Source organism: Triturus cristatus, chromosome 4_1 (genome assembly GCF_964204655.1).
Source record: "Triturus cristatus chromosome 4_1, aTriCri1.1, whole genome shotgun sequence".
In the NCBI taxonomy this organism is placed as follows: domain Eukaryota; kingdom Metazoa; phylum Chordata; class Amphibia; order Caudata; family Salamandridae; genus Triturus; species Triturus cristatus.
In genome coordinates this window covers 199,534,731-199,553,103 of record NC_140585.1, presented here as the reverse complement: position 1 = coordinate 199,553,103, position 18,373 = coordinate 199,534,731, and the positions used below count along the sequence as shown (strand labels likewise).

At 51.9% G+C, this 18,373-nt stretch overlaps 1 protein-coding gene across 8 annotated transcripts in view; it reads right to left on the bottom strand.

The window, feature by feature from the left end:
• Positions 1 to 18,373, bottom strand: part of PNLDC1 (PARN like ribonuclease domain containing exonuclease 1) — a 374,781-nt gene that overhangs the window by 220,367 nt on the left and 136,041 nt on the right. For all 8 annotated transcript variants that reach the window (XR_014980732.1, XM_085650474.1, XM_085650477.1 and 5 more), the window contains one exon: positions 11,119 to 11,207. Coding sequence is in view for 7 of the 8 variants with exons in the window: in XM_085650474.1 (XP_085506600.1) it covers positions 11,119 to 11,207 (89 nt within the window). In the remaining variant the exon portion in view is untranslated. The remainder of the gene's footprint in view (positions 1 to 11,118; positions 11,208 to 18,373) is intronic.

The window sequence follows — 18,373 nt, the reverse complement described above, 5'->3', positions numbered from 1 at the left end:
GATTTATCACCCCATAACAGCCCACTGTGAATGACCAAAGAAGCCCCATGAACTGATGGAATTGATACGTTAAGGGGTGTAAACCTGGAACATTTGGAGTATAATTGTCCCCATCTGCAGAGGAGTTGGGCTGGCTGACAAATTTTCCTTCCTGCCTGGCATGCTGTCGGACATACTCTTGATTGATTTCGATTACCCATTCCATGTCACTTTTCTACTCGCTCTTGGTGGAGTAGACTCTAATGAACTGAGCCTTTATAAAACTGCGACCTCAAATCCTGTGCTTTGCCGCCTGTCAAAGGTGTGGGAAGATAACCTTTCGGCTGAGAGGTTGATTGACTCCAGATGTGGCATGCTGTGCTGCAGATTTGATTTGATCTGATTTACCAGAGGACAGAAGTTGAAGCGAACAACCTTACTTTGGTTTGTATGATTGATAACTGAACCTGTAACTTCCTATGCTCATAAAAGTCAAATTTTGCTGTTGAGGATGGTCTATGCTAAACTGTGTGGTTACTTTTATTAACAAATTGTCATTAAAACTGATCTTGAGGGGAGGAGCCTAGCGTGCAACCAAGATGGCCGCGTAGGTGCGAGGCTCCCGAGGACCTCCGCAACCTCCTACGATTATCCTGAAATTATCCTGTCCCGGATGAGGGGACTGGGTTGGTGAGCCTGAGCTGAGGTGGCACCCGTTTCCCGCTTCCGAATCGGACCTCGGACACCGGAGTGGCACCGATTGAGGTTTGCGGCCTTCTCCTCGCCGGACCCCGGATTTGCGCTGTGGGGCGATCCAGTGACAAAGTGAACAACAGCGGCGGGCAGGGACTGGCGACTCGCGTGCCCCGCACTTTCGCTTTCGCACCCCCTTGCCGTCTTTGCGAGGTTGAGTCGCGGTGCTCTTGGTGTTGGTGTGGCCTCGCTGGGAGACACTGCCTGCCCGCCGGCTGTGATCCGCCCCGCTGATCTGGGGTGGCCCCCCCGGAGCTCGTGGCCCTGCTTGCCTGCCCTTCACGACGTGGCTGGTGCGACCGGGAGTCTGGTGGCCATGGCCACGAAACAAGATGGTGACCGGGCAAAGATCAAATCGACCCGGCGTGGCGCCGTCCATCAGGCCAACAGTATGGACCGCTATACCCTCCAGAAGGGATCTCCCGATGGACCGCACAAGTCCCCTGAGGGTCCTCCTGATGCCCCAGACTTGCCCACGGATCTGACTCTGCGAGATGTCATGGGCGCCATTGCCGAGATGAAGGCCTCGGTGGGCCAGCGGTTCGATACACTGGCGCAGAAGATTGACTCGGTCCTCGTGGATGTTGGCCTGGTGAGGGCCGACCTTTCCAAAACCAACGACCGAGTTGATTCTTTGGCCCACACCGCATCGGGCCTTACGACAGATGTGGCGGCCCTACAAACAGAGGTGCGCCGGCTTAGTCAGGCGAGTGCGCTTATGGATCGGCGCCTGGAGGACTCCGAGAGTCGGGCCCGGAGGAACAACATCCGCATCATCGGGGTGCCCGAGGGACGCGAGGAGGCGGCGGCGGACCTCTTTGTGGAGGACCTGATTGTTACCCATCTCCAGCCACGGGGGCTGAGTAAATTCTTTGCTGTGGAGAGGGCCCACAGGGTCCCCGGGGGAAGGCCGAAGGTCGGAGCCCCTCCGAGACCTCTCATTGCCCGGATTTTCAATTTTCGGGACAGAGACGCTATCCTGCAAGCCTCCAGACTGCATGGACCGGTTAAGCTTGATAATATGGAGGTAAATTTTTACCCTGATTTCACCCCAGCGGTCCAGAAGCAGAGACTGAGTTTCCTAGGCGTCAAACGCCGTCTTCGGGACTTAAACCTCAAATACGCCATGCTTTTCCCAGCCAAGCTGCGAGTGGAGGTGGAAGGTCGCACGCACTTTTTTGATCGTCCCGAAGCGGCCGGGGACTGGCTGGATACTCTGTCTGGGGAGCGTGGTCGGGGGGGCGGGGGGGGCGGCGGGGGGAGACGGCCCGCTGGATCGTGACTGAGGGTTTAATATTAGGCCTCGCTCGGGACGAAAATGATGCCACTTTCGATCATGCGTCTGTCTGTGTAAGTTCCCCTCCTATGGAGGTTGTGTTGGGTCTATTGGGGGTTCTCCCTCCTCCTCTAGGGGGTCTAGTTAGTTTAACTATATATGGGGCGACAGGCACACTGCACGTTGGGGGAGCTGTTCGGGCTCATGCAGGGGTGCAGGGAGGGGGGAGTTTTGTTGGGGTGGGTGGGTAGGGATGGGGTGTTGTTCGTTTTCATCACAAGGCAAAAGTATTTTTGTGTTAGTTCTAAAGTGCTCCCGGGGGGACGGATGATGGCTTCTGTATATGATGGGGGGTAGGGAATTAACATTGTTGTCTTGGAATGTGAATGGACTGGGGGACAGGATCAAACGAGGTGTGGTCCTGCAGTTCTTGAAGCGACTCTCGCCCGATGTAGTCTTTCTGCAGGAGACACACCTCATTGGCAACTCCTTCTGCGCCATGAATCGGCGTGGCTATCGCCTAGTGGCCCATTCGGGCTTCACGTCTGGCTCAAGGGGTGTGGGCATCATGGTGAAGAACTCGCTCCCGTTGGAGATTGATGAGGTGCTCCACGATGACAGGGGACGTTACACAGTCTTGGTGGGGAGAATGGAGGGCAAAGTGGTTGTCTTTGTGTCAGTATACATCCCACCGGGGCTGCAGTCGACCACCTTTGCAGACTTGGGGCGCCTTCTCCTTGGCCTTCCGGGGGGGCTTCTGGTGGTGGGGGGGGGGGGATTTCAATGCGGTGGTTTCTGGGACTGTGGATCGTCACCCCCCTAGGGACCTCCCCCGGGCACAGGCGTGGCTATCCGGCCTCTTGGATACATTGGGACTGGTGGACTGCTGGCGTTTAAAACATCCCACGCAGCTGCAGTACACTTTCCACTCGGGGGCCCATGGTAGTCTCTCACGACTAGATTATGTCCTTGTCCCGGCGGCCTCTGTTGGGAGGGTGGGAGAGGTGCGCCATTTGGCACGGGGTATCTCGGACCACTCCCCGCTCCTGTTACACTTCGATGTCTTCCCGAGGGGTGAGGGTAGGGTAGTCCCAATCAATCCCTGGTACCTGCGCGACCCCACCATTCGCGCTGACTTGATTAAATCCCTGCAGCGATATTTTGATGAGAATGTGGGGTCCGTGCCTTCGGCTGTATCACTGTGGGAGGCCTTCAAGTCGGTACTCCGAGGGGAGGCCCTATCCCTTATTTCCCACGCCCGGAGGCGCGAGCGGGAGGAGGTGACCCGGGTGGAGGCTGAAATAGCCGAATTGGAGGGTAATCTAGAAGGTCAATCAATCAATCAATCAAGGAATTTATAACGCGCACTACTCACCCGGAAGGGTCTCAAGGCGCTGGGGGAGGGGGTCTGCTACTGCTCGAACAGCCAGGTCTTAAGCTGTTTCCTGAAGGCGAGGTGGTCCTGGGTCAGCCGCAGGTGGACGGGCAGGGAGTTCCATGTCTTAGCCGCCAGGTAGGAGAAGGATCTTCCTCCGGCGGTGGCTCTCTGGATGCGAGGGACGACGGCGAGGGCGAGGTACGCGGATCGTAGCTGTCGGGTGGGCGTGTAGAAGGTCAGGCGGTCGTTGAGGTACCTTGGGCCCAGGTCGTGGAGGGATTTGTGTGCGTGGGTGAGGAGTCTGAACGTGATCCTCTTGTTGACAGGGAGCCAGTGCAGGTCTCTTAGGTGGTTCGAGATGTGGCTGCGTCGGGGGGCGTCCAGGATGAGACGGGCGGAGGCGTTCTGGATACGCTGAAGTCTTTTCTGAAGCTTGGCTGTTGTACCGGCGTAGAGGGTGTTTCCGTAGTCTAGTCTGCTGGTGACGAGGGCCTGGGTGACAGTCTTCCTGGTCTCAGTCGGGATCCATCTGAAGATCTTGCGGAGCATGCGGAGGTTGTGGAAGCAAGATGAGGAGACGGCGTTGACTTGTCTGGTCATCGATAGGGAGGAGTCCAGGATGACGCCCAAGTTGCGTGCGTGGTCCGTTGGCTTGGGTGCGGTGCCCAGGGCCGGGGGCCACCAGGAGTCGTCCCATGCAGAGGGCGATGGTCCCAGGATGAGGACTTCTGTCTTGTCCGTGTTCAACTTCAGGCGGCTGATGTTCATCCATTCGGCGACATCTTTCATCCCTTCGTGTAGGTCGGCTTTGGCGGTGTCGGGGTCTCTGGTCAGGGAGAGAATCAGCTGGGTGTCATCGGCGTAGGAGATGATGTTGAGGTTGTGTTGGCGTGCGATGGCAGCGAGGGGTTTCATGTAGATGTTGAAGAGAGTGGGGCTGAGCGATGATCCTTGCGGGACGCCGCAGATGACTTCGGTGGCCTCCGAGCGGAACGGAGGGAGGCGTACTCTCTGTGTTCTGCCGGAGAGGTATGAGATGATCCATTCCAGGGCAATCCCCTGGATGCCGGTGTCGTTGAGGCGTTGGACTAGGGTGCGGTGGCAGACAGTGTCAAATGCTGCGGAGAGGTCAAGGAGGATGAGTGCCGCTGTTTCACCTTTGTCGAGCAGGGCTCGGATGTCGTCGGTGGCTGCGATGAGGGCGGTCTCTGTGCTGTGGTTGGCTCTGAATCCGGATTGCGATGGGTCGAGGGATCCGTTCGTCTCGAGGAAGGCGGCCAGCTGCTTGTTGACGACCTTCTCGATGACTTTGGCAGGGAAAGGAAGGAGCGAGATAGGGCGGAAGTTCTTGAGGTCGGTCGGGTCCGCAGTTGGTTTCTTCAGTAGTGCGCTGAGCTCGGCGTGCTTCCAGCTCTCTGGGAAGGTGGCTGTGTCGAAGGAGGCGTTGATGATGTCTCGGAGGTGGGGTGCGATGGTAGAGGCGGCCTTGTTGAAGACATGGTGGGGGCATGGGTCGGTCGGAGATCCGGAGTGGATGGTGTTCATCATGCGTGTCGTGTCTTCGAGGGTCACTTTGGTCCATGTCTGGAGGATAGCGGCGGGGTGCGTAGGTTCGGTCGATGGGTGCGGGGGTGGAGCGCCAAAACTGTTGTGGATGTCGGCGATCTTGCGGTGGAAGTACGAGGCGAGGGAGTCGCAGAGGTCCTGCGAGGGAGTGATGTCGTTGTTGCTGGTGCTGGGGTTGGAGAACTCCTTGACGATGTTGAAGAGCTCCTTGCTGTCATGGGCGTTCTTGTCCAGTCGTTCCTTCAAAGATTTCTTCTTGGTGGTGCGGATGAGCTGGTGATGTCTGCGGGTGGCGAGTTTGAGGGCGGTCATGTTGTCGGTGGTCTTGTCGAGGAGCCAGGCCTTCTCGAGGGTGCGGCAGGCCTTCTTGGAGTCCTTGAGTTCATCGGTGAACCAGGGGGCCTTCTTGCTTCTGGGCCTGGTGAGTGGGTTCTTCAGTGGGGCGAGGTCGTTGGCACAGGAGGTCAGCCATTGCGTGAGGTCGAGGGCTGCTGTGTTAGGGTCCGTTGTCCGGACCGGTGGGTTCTGGCTGAGGGAGGTGGTGAGCTGGTCGACGGTGATCTTGCTCCAGTTTCTGTGGGGAACCTGCTTCGGGTGGTGGTGGACCGTGTTCTTCTTGAAGCTGAAGTGGACGCAGCTGTGGTCAGTCCAGTGGAGTCCGGTGCAGTGGCTGAAGGTGATGTGCTTGCTGGATGAGAAGAGGGGGTCGAGCGTGTGGCCGGCGTAGTGGGTGGGGGTGTTGACCAGTTGCTGGAGTCCGAGGTTGGCGAGGTTGTCCAGCAGGGTGGTCGTGTTGCGGTCGTTGTTGTTCTCCAGGTGGAAGTTGAGGTCTCCGAGGAGGATGTAGTCGGTGGAGGGGAGGGCGTGAGGGCTGATGAAGTCCGTGATGTCTTCGCAGAACTGTGCGCGTGGTCCCGGGGGTCTGTAGATGAGGGTGCCTCTGAGGGTAGTCTTGGGGTCGGTGTGGATCTGGAAGTGCAGGTATTCGGCGGTGTTGAATGCGTCGGTGGAGTCAGTCGAGATGCGAATGGTGCTTTTGTGAACGATGGCGATGCCCCCTCCGGTCTGGTTGTTGCGATCCCTCCTGATGATCTTGTAGCCGTCCGGGATGGCTATGGCGATGTCGGGGGCTGAGGAGTCGTTCATCCAGGTTTCCGTGAGGAAGGCGACGTCTGGAGATGCGGTGTCGAGGAGGTTCCAGAGTTCCACGGCGTGTCTGTGGATGGAACGGGTGTTGATCAGGATGCACTTGAGGTGGTTGCTGTTGTCCGTCTTGGTGGGCGTGGTGCTTGTTCGGAGGCAGGAGAAGTTGCAGGATCGGCAGTCGAAGGGTCCATGGGTGCGTCGCGGGGACGCTCGGTGGCATCCGGGGGCTCGGGCGGGTTTGAGTGCGATGAGCGTAGCGAAGTCGTAGGTCCTGCGGGGGGGCTGGCGGGCGCGGGGGCCAGGGGGTCTGGCGCTGGGCGCGGTCCAGGCGCGGACGGGCGCAGACGGGCTTACCTTTGGCGCACCTTCGGTGCTCAGTCGGCGCTCCCGCTGCGCGCGTCCGCTGCGCGGTCGCTGGGGGGGCGTCATAAGTAAGGAGCCGGGAGGGAGGGTCCGCTGGGAGGCGGGAGGCTGGGTGGCCAATGGGCAGGGAGGAGAGGCGGGACTGCGGGCTCAGCGGCGGGAAACCAGGAAGGCGAGTGACCGGGGCAGCGGCGGCGGCGAGGAGGCGAGGAGAGTGGCCAGCAGCAGCAGGAGGAGAGCGGCGTGAAGCGGAGGTCAGCGCAGGTGAGGAGGGAGCGGCGTGAGCGGGGTCGGTACCAGCAGGTGGGCGACAGGCAACAGGCAGCAGCAGGCGACAGGCAGCAGCAGGCGACGGGCAGCAGCAGTGAGAGGTGAGCGACCGTCTGTGTGGGGCACAGGGGTCACACTGACCAGCCCGCCGCGGTCACCTTAAGTAAGGAGCCGGGAGGGAGGGTCCGCTGGGAGGCGGGAGGCTGGGTGGCCAATGGGCAGGGAGGAGAGGCGGGACTGCGGGCTCAGCGGCGGGAAACCAGGAAGGCGAGTGACCGGGGCAGCGGCGGCGGCGAGGAGGCGAGGAGAGTGGCCAGCAGCAGCAGGAGGAGAGCGGCGTGAAGCGGAGGTCAGCGCAGGTGAGGAGGGAGCGGCGTGAGCGGGGTCGGTACCAGCAGGTGGGCGACAGGCAACAGGCAGCAGCAGGCGACAGGCAGCAGCAGGCGACGGGCAGCAGCAGTGAGAGGTGAGCGACCGTCTGTGTGGGGCACAGGTGGGGTGACGGATGCCGCATTACATGTCCTCCAACTCAAGCAAGCGGCCTATAGGGCCCTCGTCACGGAGGCGGCCAGGGGCCTCAGTAGAGAGCAACAGGGGCGACTGTATGATGTGGGTGATAAGGCTGGTAAACTGATAGCGTGGTTGGACAAAAAAGAGAGAGCGAATCGTGTGGTCCCGCTGATTGAGAAAACGGATGGTGTGTGTGTGTAACTGAGCCAGAAGAAATTGTCTCCTGTTTCGCGGATTATTTCCGTGAGGTGTATTCCCCGGTCTCTTCCTGCTCTGAAGAGGATTCCCGTGCCCTGCTCAGGAATATCGCACTGCCGTCCCTTTCCGGGGAGGACAGGGTGTCGCTGGACGCCGCTCCCACCTCCGACGAAATCGCCCTCGCCATACGCTCGGTCGCTTCTGGCAAGGCCATGGGCCCGAATGGTCTCCCTATCGAGTTGTACAAGTTGCGACCAGATACACTGGCACCCCACCTCCGTGCTATGTTCCTGGCGGCCCGCTCGGTGGGCTCCCTCCCGCTGGACCAGCGTCTGGCTACGATTGTGGTGATCCACAAGGAGGGGAGACCTCGGGACCGGGTTACACCCTATCGGCCCATCTCGCTATTGAATGCGGAGCCCAAAATTCTCGCCAAGGTACTGGCCAATCGGCTGGTTGGCGTGGTGGGCGAATTGGTTCATCAGGACCAGTCCGGCTTTATTCCCCATCGCAACACAGCCCTGAACTTGCGGCGTTTGCATGGGGTGCTCGCACGTGTCCCATTCATACGGGAGCCGGCCATCTTGGCGTCCTTAGACGCCACCATGGCGTTTGACACGCTTGAATGGCCATACATCTGGGCGATGCTTGCGAAGTTTGGATTTGGCCCAGGGTTCATCAGTTGGGTCAAATTGCTGTATTCGGGCTCATTGGCGCAGGTGGTGGTGAACGGAAGAGTATCGGCTCCGTTCGAGCTGGGTCGGGGCACGCGGCAGGGCTGCCCCTTATCGCCGCTCCTATTTGCGCTCGCCTTGGAGCCCCTGGCGGAGTGGCTGCGGTGGCATCCTTCTATCCGTGGTCTCCGCTGGACCCCCGAGTATGAGGACCGCGTATCCCTATACGCTGATGACATCCTCTTGTACCTAGCCTCCCCACCTAAATCGTTAATAGTACTGGTTGATGTTTTACATTCATTTGGTCGCAACTCTGGCCTGGTCATCAACTGGGCTAAATCGTGTGTGTATGTGCTCTCTGGGGAGGCTCCCATCCTCCCGCGGGGCTGTCCGATCCAGATCGCCCAGCGGGGGTTCAGGTACCTGGGTGTCTTCATTACTCTGGACCCGGAGGCCCGCTACGATCGGAACTTTCTTCCCCCCCTCCAGCGCCTGAAGGAGGACGTCGCGCGCTGGCGGCGCCTGCCGCTTTCGCCGCTCGGCCGGGCGGCATTGTTCAAGATGATGTCGTTGCCGCGCTTCCTGTACGCTTTGCAGAACACTATGGACTTAGTCCCGGCGCGCTACTTCCGTGAGGTGGAGAGTTTGCAACGCCGCCTGTTCTGGGACGGGAGGCCGCGTATTGCCCTGGCGAAGTTGACGCTCCCATGGTATGACGGGGGGATTGCCCTCCCGGATATTAAACGGTACTATTGGGCCTCCCAGCTAGCTGCGATTAATCATGGCCTATACGGGCCCGCCTTAAACCCGGCGTTCGAAATGGATAAGATGCTACTGCCAGGTGGTGACTATAATCGAGCGCTCTACTCTAGCGCGCCCGACGCTCGCCTAACGGGCCCCACACGTGTCATGGTGCGAGTGTGGCACGCGGCCAATGCAGCTATGGGGTGGAAGGACCGTTTGACCCGGGCGTCACCACTATACGCGTCTGAGCGGTTGGGCTCCCTGTGGACCTCGAAGGGCTTCGAGAAGTGGGACATAATAGGCATTAGCAAAGTGGGGGATCTCTGGACGAGGGGAGGATTTAAAACGTTCGAGATGTTGCAGACGGAATTTCAGTTACAGGGCAGTGAGTACTTTCGGTATTTGCAGGTCCGTCATGCACTGGGCTCCGTCTTTCCGGACGTTGCCTCCATCCCGGAGTATTCCTCCCTGGAGGATAGAGTGCTGGATGGACACGTCCCGGACAGCACGATCTCACTGATCTACAAAAAACTGATCAACGACCGCTCGGGCTTGTTGACTGCCCTTCGTGAGGCTTGGGTTGCCGATGGGCTGGAGCTGGACGACGAGGACTGGATCTCCGCGGTGGCCTCCCAAAAGGAGGTGGCCATACCGGCTCGCCTTCACTTCGTCCAGCTCAAGATACTCCACAGGGTCTACATGACGGGGCCAAAGCTCCTGCGTATGGGCTATGCTGAGGACGGGTTGTGTAAGCGTGGGTGCGGTGCTTTGGGGACTTTTCTGCATATCTTGTGGGAGTGCCCGGAGGTGGAGGGGTTCTGGCGTGGTGTGCATGAGGTGCTGCGAGTGGTTACGCATGTGGCGCTGTTGCCCGAAGCGAGGAGATGCCTGTTGAATGTGTGGGAACCTACTGATTACTCGGCGCCGCAGACGTGGTGGGTGACTCTGGGATATATGGTGGCCAAACGTGATATTGCTCAACTGTGGGTATCCCAGAGGCCCCCGACTGTCTCGGCCTGGAAGGAACATATGGACTGGTGCATGTTTCGGGAAAAGGTGGTGTATGTGGCGAGAGGTAAGCCTGGGGCATGGGTGAAAGTATGGGGCCCCTGGAACGCCTACCGCGGGGGAATCTGTGCTCCGCCGTTATTGCCCGATCCGTCGCCGGCCCCGTCCCCTTAGCCGACTCATTCCCCCAGTGCCGGGCACTGGGTTTCCCCCAGCCCTAGTCCTGATCTCTTCCCCCTCTTTAGACTCCTGTGGATGGTTGGGATCCCCCCTCTAGGGGAGCACGTGCTGCTATTTCCGATTGTGGATTGCCTTGTGGGTTTGTTTTTTCTTGTTGTTCTTCAAATTTAAAATGAAACCGTATAGTGGGGTCGAGATGGTGTGGCTCTCAACGCTGTTAACTCCTGTGCATGCTCCTCCGCAGCACCACGTGTTTTATAAATGTATATCGTATGCTCCTCTCATTGCTAGCGGCCGGCCGGAAGGTTGTAGGCCCATATTTGTATATTTTTGAGTCTTGTAATAAACGGTTTAAAAAAAAAAAAACAAAAAAAAAAACTGATCTTGAAATGCATTCTATGCCATGTCTATGCAATTTGAGACAATTAGATAAATGTTTTTCCTAAATTATATTTATTGAATTCGGTCTCATTCTTTTGGTTATATTCTTTGTCTCACTGAGGCAATACTTGTGGTTGGGGAAGGTTTTGTTTTAGTTTGAAAAGATTATGGTCTTGTTAACAATTATCTATTCCAGGTCCTCATAGAATAATTGTTTACATCTTCCGAGTATTCTAGTCCCTATCAGCTCAACAAAAAGATGCGTGGGAGGACCTAAGTCATGATAATGAAGGTAAAGAATAAAAGTTATCATAAGATTAGGATGTGTTACTAAATGGGCCTAGTGATACTGAGTTATTGTGCATGGTAAGGAACATTTGCTAAGCTTTCCGCTGCATCAGACGGCTTCTCTTTTTTCCCTTAAAATTGATAAAATGAGCCGTAAAGTCCTTTTTTACAGTGAACACACACTCTGAAACTGTGCAAACTTCGGATAGTGTGTTTGAAAAATCCTTGCACACAAACTGTTTATCAAGAACAGGAAGCAGTACAGAGGGCTCGCACCGACCGAAGCCCCTCACAAGCAAATCCATTTTGGTCATTACTTCAATCATGGTCAAGATTTCCGCAAAACCCACAAAGGCATGAGTGGCTTAATTTGTCCTTGGTGCTCACTGCTACTCGTTGCTAACCTGCGCACCCGCCAGCTTCCTTCTCGATAGTCTTGTAGGAACTGCTTCTCCTGCTCCTCATTCATGTACGGGATGCCTTCTTTCAGGAACTGGTGAGGGGGCAAAAACATCATGGGCTGTCAGTAAAATGCAGCAGGAGGAAGGTACGAGAGAAATGCGAGTTAGCGCTTAAGTAGAAAATAAAAATAACAAGATGAGAGAAAAATCGTGGACGTTTAGAAAAAACATGCTGGTACAGGAGAGTCAGGGAAAGCAGGAGTGGTAGGACCACAAATTCAGCAAGAAACGTCGAGAGGTAAAGGAAGAGAAGATGGAACACAGGAAAGAAAGGAGAGCAAGTGGGTAGAACACTAACCAAAAAAGAAAAACAGAAAAGGAGCAAGGCTTTGGATTGAGAGGACATACAGACACACCAATGCATTTAGCTTTCATTTTTACAGAATATGAAAGTGTAGCATATGGAAGGTAAGGACAAAGGGCACAGCCTGCCTTTTTGCACGCTTAATTGTGGCAGTGGAGGGATCATTACCTTCTATGACATCCACATGTTCATTACAACCCTTGCGCAGTGTTTCAATCCCACAGAAGGGGGCGCCAGCAGGGGCTAGTATTATTGACAAAGCGTACTCAGTCCTTGGTCAGGCATGTCAATAGTTTTTTCAACCTGGGGCAACCAGGGGGGTGGCTTTGGGGAGAGGGGGTAGTTGGGGTGTTACACCCCCAATATATGTAGTCTGTAGTTAATAGTTTGAACAGGTGCTTTCAGTTGGGTATGGGGAGGGGTCTGTGGGCTTTCACCTTGTCATGCGTTTTGTGCATTGCTTATTGAAGTTTTTCCTACGTTAGCCTAACTGTGCAAGACACAGGCCGCATTAGCTTTTGCACATTTTACTATGTAAACACGTTTGCCTTTGTGCCACATTATACTTTCACACAGACCCTGCAGTTATTTTTCTTGTTCTGTTCTTTACTGGAATTAAGTCTGAGCACAGCAGACAAGGTAAAACAACAATGTCTCTTCTTGTTTTGTTCTGGTTAGGCATGCACACCCAGACACAACACAGAAATGCAGCCGTTGTTTATGAACATGTAAACCTTGTCATATAGGTATGCACAGCAAGTTAACACACACACACACAGAAACACAGAAAGATTTTCTGAGAGATGATCACGGGTGTATCTGAGATGCAGAACGTCCATCTGTGTATGCTAAGGTACGGGCCCACCACTAATCCCAGAGATCTTTGCTGTATAATCAGTAGTCTTCTGTAGAAGGGGAGGGGGCTAGGCTAATCTGTCTTATTATATGACAGGACCTTTCATAATATATGGTTTACTGACTATGCCGTTAGTATTTTTGCTAGGCAGTTGTTTTCTGATTGTGTAACATATAAGCATTCTAGAGCACAATAGTTTAAATAAATATTTCAAACTTCCTTCGTGTCCGTCACATCTTACTGTGGACGAGTACGTGTGTGAGTGAAAAGGTGTATCCTGTTAACGCAATCCCTGAGAGGGTCGGGAGTCTTGTGTTCTGGGGTGTCAATTAACTTGTCTCTTTGGATATGGGTAGGAGGGCAAGCGAGGCACTATTGCTAGTCAGACTGGTGCTCATAGATACAGAGGTGGTATGAGAACACAGTCCCCATCTACTGATGTTCCAAGGTCCCGAGCAAAGTTCTGTTCCTGAGCAGAATCCCTGCAACGACCTAGGAGTTTTTAAATGAACACAGAGATTAAAAACACACACTGTATCTCCTCTCTGTTTAAAGTTCGTAAAAATGTTGGTTATTTTGCAAAATATTGTTTTAAGTAGACTAACAATCCGCACTGCTCTCCCTTTCCACTGCTCCTCAAGCCCCCCTACTGTCCCGCTTCTCAGATAAAGCTTAACAAGACATGCCAGTGCGATTGTGGGGAAATCTGAACCTGCCCTCCTTCCCACCCCCATCTGACTAAGCTTTTACCCTGGGGGCAACGTAGACACAGGGAGCATGACACTGAAACCTAATGGATGACTCCAATGCCAGAGATCTAAACCAGTGAGATCAGGAACCTGAGAATAATGACATCTGTACCACCCTCACTAGCACTATGATCAGCCCCCATGGACCAGTGAGTACCAACCTGCAAAAACGAAGAGCTCTGGCATATGTTAACATATTGAGCAGTAATCTGAGCACCGCTCCAGGCAGGTGACAAGAAAATCTGAGCACCATGTTATTAGCAGCTCAATGAAATACTCAGCAGCAACATAAAGCCTATTCAGGAGGTAGCCTGCTACATAGCTGCTTCAATTCACAGGAATGGCTATTTTCTGGCACATAACCTTTGATGGGTTACTGAAGAAATCTCTCCTTGGACAAGATCTACTGATGTTATTTCTCCTGAAATAAGTGTCGATGGATCATAGAATGAAGTTGCTGCTGAAATCTTGTTTCTTAATAATACAGCAGAACTGTCTGTGAAGAAGGCTATGTTCACTCATTCAACGTAAAGTGCGGCTGTGACATTTTTGGTGGGACTTTTGGACTTTCCTTTCTTAAACCACAGTCCTACCCTGATCACATATGAAACAAGCGTTAGCAAAAACCAATAAGTCTCGTCTATGTAAGACCTATTGGCTTTGTCAATTTTTTTTGTAACTATTTTGCATAGTATGATATGCCTTGTAATGGAATGGAATGGTATGCTATGAGCGAGCCAGTGTGTAAACAAAAGGCAGGCCCTGTTTAACTGTGGCCATCAACCACACTTTTAAGAAGTCTACATGCTTTGAAGTCGAAGCCTTTAATCCTGGGATGTGGATGTTTTCTGCTGCTGGCTTGCAATTGATTCGTACCACTTCTGTATGACAATTGTGGCTGTTTTTTGTAAACGAAAGTGGTCACATCAAAAGGCAAATCCACCAAGGAATATTTTTTAATTACTTTCGATTCCAGGGCTTTTTATATAGGTATTTGATAGCCTGTCTATAGGGCCACTGTATGCACCATGACACATAATATGACAGACGGTCCATTAACAACGGTCCAGTAAGGGAGGGGTTGAGAGTCAGGGCAAGCAACAATGCGGGACATGGAGGGGGGAGAGGAGGGAATTGACCAAAAACTAAAAGAATATGCCTCAATCCGAGCACTAGCAGAAGAGGGACACTAATAAAGTAATTAATCAGTACCTGGTCGATGCTCCATCGAAGCAACAAACGCATGAGAAGGAAGTGAAACAGACATGATGAGCGATGTGACGCAATCAAATGAGACGGACGATAGTAACAATAGATCGTTGCAAGCGCATGCGTGCTGTCTTAGGCGGGACCTAAAAGACATTGCCACTGGCAGTACTTCTAAATAAGCAATTCAAGAACAAATGGTTTTGAAGCGTGCAGTATAGTTTGAAACCAGTTGTTTTGCATTGTATTTGCGTTGCAAGAAGGAATATGGCTGGCAGGTCCTCAGCAACAAAACTGGCCTTCACTGGCAGTGAAACCAGTCTGACCTGCCAGCCCACCGAAATGCCTGGTGCTCTTCAGGCCAGCCCGTCCCAGCCCACTGGAATAAAATAAGTTCCACTTCCAAAGTCACAGAAGCAGTGTAGTGAGACTCCCTCATTAGAATCAGATATGACCATGTCATTTTTAATTTAATAATATCTTCTTTCCAAGCTCAGAGAGTGAGCCACAACTAAAGCCACTTAAGAAACTTAGCCTAACACTAAGGATATCAGCTCAGCTAGGGACCCGGAGAGAGGAGTTGGTTAATGAAGACTGGTTCTATCATTCACTGCAACGAATTCCTTAAACACCGTCACAATGTTGTAATTCTTATCCATATGTTGCTTATTAATTGCTTTCATTGCCACTATTTGGTTAGTGCTTAGTTACATCTACACACATTATCTGCACTAGATCAGATCCGTTGAAGATGTGTATATATATATATATATTCACTGAAAAAACCATAGGTTTCAGGGGTGTTATAGTTAGCTGGACTTTTCACTTGTACAAAACCATTGAAATTCCCCCGTTATAGTTAGTTCAGCTAACTATAACTCGCGCGCCCGCAATGCACTGCTGATGACGTCACATATTACATCACTCATGACACGGTCAGTGACATCACTCATGACATCACTGATGACATCTCAAATGACATCACTGATGACATCACTGATGACATCATCCAGTGAATGTGTGTTATTCTGAAAATTAAATATGTTTTATATATGTATATCTCAAGGTCGATGGAAGAATAAATGGGTATATAAGTGTCTAAATGGATGATTTGTTTTTGAAAAATTGATTGTGTAACTGACTGATTAAGTGTATCATAGTGAATACATGGCTTAGTGAGTAATGTTTAAATATGTAAATATCTGTATCAGTCTCTCACTTTGTGTATAAGTGGCTGCATGGGTTGGTGAGTAGCTACATGGGTGTCTATATAGGTTATTAGTTGGTTTTTTGAGTATCAGTCTGAGTGTCTGCATGGTTCGGTGGGGGTATTACGTAGTGCATAGGTGCATGAATGAGTGACTCACTGTTGGTATGTGTTGAACACAGTATGTGTGCAGGACTGTATGGGTGGATGAGTGTGTGTATGGGTGTGTTAGTGAGTGAATGACTGTCTCAATAGTGTCTTTATGAGTAACTACATATGTTTTAAACTAGTATATGTGACTATTGGTGTATATATGTGAGTATATGTGAGAGTGAGAGATTGAAAGAGTTCCTGTATGAATAAGTATGTGTTTCTATAAGTGATTGTTTAAAAGACTAAGTATGTGTAAGTTTCCGTAGAAGTAAGTGTGGTGGTGTGTGTATAACTGTATATGCAAGTAAATGTATGTTTGATTCTTTATTAGCATGAGTGACTATGTGTGTGAGTAACTCTATGGATGAGTGGCATTGTGTAACAGGATGTATAGGTGTATGAGTACCTATGATGAGTGAGTACATGTATGAGTGACTGTATTGGACAGTTGGTGAATGAGTGGATGTGTATGTGGATCTTAGAATTACTGAAGAGGTTGTTGTAACTGGTATTGGTATGTCCATTGTTTTGAAAATTTTAGTCTCTATTTTTGAATGTGTGTATCAAAGGTTATATTAGGGTGAGAGGAGGTCTGCCACTCTATCACAAGGATGATGTCATCAGTGATGTCATCAGTGATGTCATTTGAGATGTCATCAGTGATGTCATGAGTGATGTCACTGACCATGTCATGAGTGATGTAATATGTGACGTCATCAGCAGTGCATTGCGGGCGCGCGAGTTATAGTTAGCTGAACTAACTATAACGGGGGAATTTCAATGGTTTTGTACAAGTGAAAAGTCCAGCTAACTATAACACCCCTGAAACCTATGGTTTTTTCAGTGAATTTCTGAGGTTTTTTAAATGCTAATTCCTAACTATAACGTGCCTGAAACCTATGGTTTTTTCTGTTAATTTCAAAGGTTTTTTAAATGCTAATTTCTAACTATACCTACAGAGATAGGACATGTGAAGAAAGAAGAAAAAATGCACAGAAAGAAACAAAAGAAGTGCAGAAAGAAGCAACAGAAGTCCTCAAATACGAAGATAAGTGCAGGAAGAAGGATAACGTGCAGAAAGAACAAAAAGAAGAGCAGAAAGAAGCCTTGTTGCAAAATCATCCTGTACCCTCAACTTTTTCAGACGGATACTGGTGGTAACTGAGTCTGACTAACCAGTCCTAGAGCCAGTGCTATGTTAAAAGACACTTAGAATACAGTGAAAACACCTACATACACTAGGGAACATTATGCGTTGGGGTCCCCCTGTGATTAGCCTTACCTCCTCTATAAGCCCCTAGTATATAATAGGGCATGGGGATTAAAACTACCTCTTAAAACAGGCCACAGGGCGTTTTTGCACACGTGAACTCAGGCCCCGTCCCCTCCTTTCACCATTGTGTAAACACGCCCTGTGTCCGTTTTTAGTTGGGAGATTAAGTTCATTTGAGTCCTGAGGGTCCCTAGGGTCCAACTAGCCCACTAGGTACCTCCAGTAAGTGCCACAGAGCTGCGTTGCAGAGAGGTGTAAAAAGTGGCACGGCCTGGACCACCTCTCTGCAATGCAGCTCAGTGGCGCTTACTGGAAGCACTTGGTGGGCTAGTTAGCCCCCAGGGGCCCTCAGTATTGAAGGGAAATTATATCCCCAATTTAAAACGTGCCATGGTGCGTGTTTGCACACGTCACCTCAGGCCCCGTCCCCTCCCTTCACCACTGTGTAAACGCGCCCTGTGGCTGTTCTAAGTTGAGAGATTAAGTCCCCTTGAATCCTAAGGGTCCCTAGGGTCACACTAGACCACTAGGTACCTCCAGTAAGCGCCACAGAGCTGCGTTGCAGAGAGGTGTAAAAAGGGGCTTGGCCTCAGAACACCTGTCTGCAGCGCAGCTCCCTGGCGCATACTGGAGATGCCTGTTGGGGGCGCGTTTGCAGAGTGCTGCATGGAGGGGGCATGGCCTCCGGCACGATGCCAGTCTTTTATTTATTTTATTTTTTTAAGAAGGGGGGCTGTGTGGTTCCCCTTCTTATTCTAATTTATTGGCCCTGATGACCCCATCCCCCAGGGCCTGTCTCCTAATTATATTTTTTTGACCCCAATCCCCAGGGCCGGCCACTGTTTTTTATTATTTTTAAAAAATATATATTTATAGACACGCCTAGGACATGCTGGACAAACCGTACGTACCTATCACCATGACGATTTGCGTGATATTCATTAAAAGGCGACTATGCATGCAATTAATCCACGTGGAATGTATTTACACCACTAGTGAAGCTCTGACATGTCTGATGCTCTACCGTGCCTAATCCCGGTAGACACCCTTGTCGTTTATTTATACAAACATGGGTAGCTATTGACGGGCACATTTAATACACATGCACACCAAGCCATTCAAAGGGGATTCGACAAAAATTCGACCAAAACTATGCAAGAAACCCCCCTCACAGTTAATAAAACACACATCCACTGCCGGATGTGTAATACTTTTTATTTTACTCTCTGGAAAGGGGACGAACATCACTTGCGAGTCACAGCGCGCTCCTGACAGAGCCCAATGCTGTGTTACACCCACCATTGCCTGCCGAGTGCCACACACCTCTGTATTGTATTCCACTAGCTAGTGCATATGCTATGACACTCTCTAGCCCATGTGCACTGTAACACCACCCCGTGAAAATGTCATGCCACACTTGTCTTCGCACGGGTTATATTGCCCCATCTAA